Source organism: Sturnira hondurensis, unplaced genomic scaffold (genome assembly GCF_014824575.4).
Source record: "Sturnira hondurensis isolate 20B ecotype Veracruz unplaced genomic scaffold, ASM1482457v3 Scaffold0007036, whole genome shotgun sequence".
In the NCBI taxonomy this organism is placed as follows: Eukaryota; Metazoa; Chordata; class Mammalia; order Chiroptera; family Phyllostomidae; genus Sturnira; species Sturnira hondurensis.
The window spans coordinates 943,776-950,177 of NW_028079667.1; the positions used below are offsets into that span (position 1 = coordinate 943,776).

General features: G+C 38.3%; 1 protein-coding gene across 1 annotated transcript; it reads right to left on the reverse strand.

Moving 5' to 3' along the window:
- Positions 1–665: 665 nt before the first annotated feature.
- Positions 666–2,063, reverse strand: CXCL11 (C-X-C motif chemokine ligand 11). The gene is made up of 4 exons (XM_037051079.1): positions 1,829–2,063; positions 1,187–1,313; positions 1,005–1,077; positions 666–776 (listed from the first exon to the last, which is right to left on the reverse strand). The coding sequence occupies exons 1-4, from the start codon at positions 1,947–1,949 to the stop codon at positions 735–737; spliced, it is 363 nt and encodes a 120-aa protein (XP_036906974.1). The 5' UTR covers positions 1,950–2,063; the 3' UTR covers positions 666–734.
- Positions 2,064–6,402: the final 4,339 nt, after the last annotated feature.

Sequence of the window (6,402 nt, forward strand, 5' to 3'; positions counted from 1 at the left end):
ATGAAACCAAAATGCACAGTAAATACACATATCCAAATTGGCTTCAAAACACCTCAGTGAGAAACAAAGTTGTTGAAATCAAATTGAGACCAGAACTGCTAATTCAGTTATGAAGTATTTGCATTCTGACAAGTTTCCCTTAGCTTATAATTTTTTCATAGTTCATTTCATGAATTACAGCCTTTTTATAAAAGAAGGTGACATATAAGAACTTTTTTCCTGGATGTATATGTGCTATAAGATTCCCATAAAAAAATTGGGGGGAATGTTCATTATGTACATGGATGCTTTTGACTCATAAGATATTGACTTCAGAATAATGTTAATGTCTCTATTATAACTTCAGATTTTAATGTACAATATAGATCAAGCTCAAATAGATAACTTAGAAAGGTTTTCATTGTCACAGCAGAATACTTATAAATATCAAGTCTTCCACAAGTTTTCCTAACCTAAAAATGTATGAACATACATTGCAATAGACAACAGAAAGTCATTTCCATATTACAGAATTTTTATCAATTCATCATAACAGTTAAACTTGTTCTGAATTTTTATATCCTTTTTCTCCAGGACTTCAGATGGTTTTTGTTTTGTTTTTTGTTTCTTTTCAATGTGTGGTTGCCTCTCGTGCACCCCCATCCAGGGACCTAGGCATGTGCTCTGAGAATTGAACCAGTGACCCTTTGGTTTGCAGGCCAGTGCTCAATCCACTGAGCCACACCAGCCAGGGTCTAGGACTTCAGATGTTTTAAAGAATTCATCTCTTCAGCTTTCTGTAATGAGAAAATGAGAGTTCTATAAACCTGGGCTCTTCTTGTTTCCCAGTGATTAACAGTTGACATGTAAAAACATCAAGCAAGCAAGAAAAGCTAATTATAACCAAAGACCTTTTATAAAAACAATTCATACAAGATCATAGAATCCATCTGCAGTTGTCTGTTGTTTTCAAAAGATCTGTCTTGGATTAAACAGTATAAAATGGAAGTAATCCAGTAACCTACCTTTATGATAATAATTGCTTGCTTCGATTGGGGATTTAGGCATCTCTGTCTTTTTTGTGCTTTCAGGGTGATACTGTTAAGAGAAGATCCAAATAGTCTTAAATTTTGGATGGAAAAACATAAGCAAAAAAACAAACCCAAATGCCTCTACCATTGTCATCATTAGCAAGTCCATTACTTACATCACTTCTGTTTTGTTACAGTAGTTACTTGGGAAAATTACAGAGACTTTCTCAATATTTGCCACTTTCACTGCCTTTACTCCAGGGCCTATGCAAAGACAACGTCCTCCTTTGAACATTGGGAAACCTAAAACAGATTACAGCAGCGGTTACTAACGGATCTGATTGCAACAGATGACTATGGTTTATAATCCTGGTGACGAACATGAGCCAAGTTTTTATTAAGGACAAAGATGGTAATTTGCCAAATAGCACTTGACACTGCTGTTACTGGGACGGCTTAAGATGTTAATGATTTTCTCTTCAGTTTGTAAGCAAACCATTAAAGAATAGTGGACAGTATGAAAGAAGTTGTTGGAGATCAAGCTTTGCCTCTTCCTTTTGTGTTGCTCAACACTTTTTCTAGAAAGCTAGTAACATTATCTCACAAAAATCTTTTTGACAGACATTTAAAACTATTACTAAAGGCTCTTGCCAGACTTTGTAGCCAAATTAAAGAAAAAAAAACAAAACTCCATGATTATCTCTAGTGCCTCAGACATTTCTTAACATTCTCTGTCAAACCTGTAGTAACTTCTGATAAGACACTTGCAGAATGATTAAAAGGAATTTATAGGTTGAGAAGTAAAAAGTACCATGTACCTTGAACAGCTGCAGCACAGAATATCAGAGCCAAGACTATAGCCATGCCCTTCACGTTCATGCTTGTTGCTTCTGCTTCAGCTTCGATACTCTTCTGGGAGGGAGTAGAAGTGCTGAGCATGGGAGCAAATTCCTATTTGGCATATATAGGGCATTTTATACACCAGGAATTTCCCTCCTTGAGTCATGTTCCTTTCTTACTTCCAAGACTTTCTCTTTTGGCCCTTCCTACTTATTACAGTGTCAAAAGTGATACTAATGTGAAAGCCCTTTTCACTATAAAGAGTAAACACCCAGATACGAACCAACCTTGCTTAAGATAGCATTTCTTAGAAATGTATTTCTGGGCAGTAGAATTCTGATCACCATTCATTATTTTGTTCAGGAAGATTATCTCCCTATTTTCAGTCCTTTCACCCTCTTTCCTTCACATACCTATAAAAAAGAGCATTCTTAAGAAACCCAATTTTTATCATTTTACTTCTGCTTTAAATCTGATTTCATATCCTTTATATAAATCCTTCATTATTTGACATCAAATGACTTTTATTTAATCTTATTTATATTTTTACCAACTGTACTTGGATATCTAAAAAAGTCTTCCTGTATACTTCTGAATTTATATCCACTTCTTTTTGCATATTTAACAATTTTATATGTATATTGTGGCACTATCACTTAGCATATATAGTTGTATGAGTTGTGGATTTTTCAAAAACAATTCTCTTTTCTCAGAAAATGTTTTTATATCTTGGGTTGTGTTTTGCTGTAACCCCTGTTTTTTTAAAAATATATTTTATTGATTATGCCATTATAGTTGTCCATTCCCCCCCTTTCATTTCCCGCCACCCTGCACACCCCTCCCCCGCCATTCCCCCCTTTCATTCATGTCCATGTGTCCCAAGTTCTTTAGATTCTGTATTTCCCATAGTATTCCTGCCCTTCCCCCTGTCTATTTTCTTCCTACCGTCTATGCTACTTATTCTCTGTACCTTCTCCCCACTTCTCCTCCTCCCACTTCCCTGTTGCTAACCCTCTATGTGATCTCCATTTCTATGTTTCTGCTCCCGATCTAGCTGTCCTCTTAGTTTGCTTTTGTTTTAGGTGTGGTTGTTAATAACTGTGAGTTTGCTGTCCTTTCACTGTTCATATTTTTTATCTTCTTTTTCTTAGATAAGTCCCCTTAACATTTCATTTAGTAAGGGTTTGGTGATGATGAATTCCTTGAATTTGACCTTATATGAGAAGCACTTTATCTGCCCTTCCATTCTAAAAGAAAGCTTTGCCGGATAGAGCAATCTTGGCTGTAGGTCTTTGGATTTCATGACTTGGAATACTTCTTTCTAGCCCCTTCTTGCCTGTAAGGTCTCTTTTGAGAAATCCGCTGACAGCTGATGGGAACTCCTTTGTAGGTGACTGTCCCCTTATCTCTTGCTGCTTCTAGGATTCTCTCCTTCATTTTAATCTTGGCTAATGTAATTATGATGTGCCTTGGTGTGTTCCTTCCTGGGTCCAACTTCTTTGGGACTCTCTGAGCTTCCTGGATTTCCTGGAAGTCTATTTCCTTTGCCAGACTGGGGAAGTTCTCCTTTATTATTTATTCAAATAAGTTTTCCACTCGTGGCTGTTTCTCTTCCCCTTCTGGTACCCCTATAATTTAGATGTTGGAATGTTTAAAGAATGTTTAAAAATGTTTCTAAGCCTCTCCTCATTTTTTTGAATTCTTGTTTCTTCCTTCTTTTCTGTTTGGTTGTTTTGTTCTTCCTTCTGGTCCATTCCATTGATTTGAGTCCCAGTTTCCTTTCCATCACTATTGGTTTCCTGTGCATTTCCCTTAATTTCAATGAGTTTAGCCTTCATATGTTCCTCTAATTGTGGCTAAAATCAACTAATTCTGTGAGCATCCTGATCACCAGTGTTTTGAACTGTGCATCTGAAAGGTTGGCTATTTCTTGGTCACTTAGAATTATAGGCTCTGGGGCTTTGAGCTGTTCTTGAGTCATAATGTTTGGTCTGTTTGCACCTGTTATGTATGGGGGCGGAGCCTTAGGTGTTCACCAGGGCCAGGTGACCCAGGAACTGGGTTGTGACGCTGTATGTGGGGGCAGGGTCAGAGAGGGGAAAAAAGTGGTGCTTTGCTCTGCTCTGCTCTCTCTCAGATTTCTGTTCCCTCTGCAGCTTCCCACAAGCAAATTGGGCCCCTCTGGTGCTGGTTCCTGGGTGTGTGGGCCTGTGTGCTCTCCAGGACCCTGTGGGTCTCTCTGACAAACTCTCTGTGAGCCTGGGAGCCTCTCCTGGTCCCTCGACCTCGAGAAAGTCTTTCCAATTGGTGCTTTCAGGCTCTAATTCCCGTCGCTGGGGCCTGCACAGTCTGTCTCACTGTTCGCTCCTTTGCTCAGTTTATCTGCGTGTGAATGTGTGACCACAGTCAGCCAACCGCCCTGCGTCCTCACTGGGTCCACCCTTCGCCACCCCACACCTGGGATCCACCAATAGCCTCCACCTCCGCTCCTGGGTTGATTGGATGGAACAATCTTTCCAGCCCAATCCCGCTCCGCCACTGACTCCACCCTTCTTACCAGTCTGGCTGGGTGGTTTGTTGTTGTCGGACTTCTGTACAGTTCAATATTCACTGTTTTGGCTGTGTTTTTGTTTCTAAAACTTCGCTGTCTTTAAATTTAGTTGTGGGAGGGGGCACAGTGTTTCCACCTATGCCTCCATCTTGGCCAGAAGTCCCCCTTGTTTTGTTTTTATCTTTACGTTTTTCTCTTGTTTTCTGAATCTATTTTAAATGTGTCACTCGTAGACACTTAAAAAATCATATCCAAGGGATTTTTTAAATGCTTTTTAAAAAGATTTTATTTATTTATTTTTAGAGAGAGGAGAAAGAAGGGAGAGAGGGAGAGAAATATCAATGTATGTTTGCCTCTTGCATGCCCCCTGGGGTCCTGGCCCAAAACCCCGGCATGTGCCCTGACTGGGAATTGAATCAGCGACCCTTTGGTTCCCAGGCCCAAGCTCAGTCCACTGAGCCACACCGGCCAGGGCATCAGCCATATCCAAGGGATTTTTTTTTAATGGCTAAAATGTATTTACTGTATAATTGGTAATCTGAACTATTTTAAATGCTTTTTTGCTATTTCTTTTCTGTCTGTATGTTTTCCTTGGTTTCTTCCTAACTTTAAATATATTTTCTTTAACATTTTTCTTGTGTGATCTGAAGGAAATACATAGTTTTACATTTTGCTAATAATATTTAAAAATTTATGCATAAACTAGGACTTAATTGATATTCTATATCATACTGTTTTAAATATTCATAATTTAAATTTTCATAAAACATGAACTAACTCTCTTCCTTTTGCTATTTAGTAAATTACTATTTAGGTGGGTAGCAAACTTGTGGTTCACAATTTACTCCTTCAGAATTCTGTGTATGTTGTTTTATTGTCATGCAGTCGTAGTATATAATATTGTAAAAACGTCAGAAATTACTCCCCTCCCACTCCTGCCCCTTTGGATATACACACACATTTTTCACCTAAATATTTCCCTATCAGACTGTGCCAGGTTTCTAATTTTTCTGTATGTCGGGGTATTTCTAAATATGCTAGGACGAAAGAGGGGAGAAGACAGGGAGAAGGAAAAAGGCCTTCCTCTTCCCGTGAGGAGGACCACCCAGTAGTTTGTAGTGAGGGTGCTGCTGCTGCTTGTGTTTGACCCCAGAAGACGGGGATACTCCTACCCGTGTACATGCAGTCTTTCTGCTTTTCCTTACAGCTGAATTGCAGTTGGGTTTCTGAGGAAAGCTCATTTAGTTATTCACTTCAAGTTCTTAGGTAATAGATCCAAAATTATGCAGACTTGGGAGAGGGATTGGTTTTGTACCTCATTTTCCTGAATGATACAAAAAGTGAGGATAATTAGGCTCTGGCAGGTGCTAGTATGGATGGATCGTCTCTCCTTCCTTAACATTCTCCCTTTTTACTGCTTCTCCCAGTGTCCCTGCCTTAAAATTTATTAGAAAGCACCACCCTTTCCTGCAGTAGTTAATTTGCTCATTCATTCACTTAACAAATAGTTATTTTAGGTGTCTCTTACATCCCTGGCATTTTTCAGTATTGATGATAGAGCAGTGAACAAAACCAACCAAGTTCCTTTTTGTGTCTCACAAATTTTGCAGTTTTCTAACTAGTTTGTTGTAGTAGATAGTCTGCTTGATTTCTGCTGTTTCTGTAGATGTGTCTTTTCAGAACCATGACTTGTTCTGGACTAAATACTTTCTAATATCACATGAGGAGAATTAATTTCTTTCAGAATAGTCCCTTATCTGGTGAGCTTGAGAGATCTGTCTTCTTTCTATTCATATAATATGGTTCCTCTAGTTTTCTCTCCTTTCTTGAACCTTTTCTTTCTTTAAGTTTTTATTTAAGTTGTGATATTTTCATGAAGCCTTCTTCAATACATAGTGATTTTTCCTCATCCTGGCTATATAGCAATTACTGTCTTACCCAGCTTTATCCTGTAGAAAATATGTGAGCCACATATTTAATTTTATTTTTAAGTATACTTTA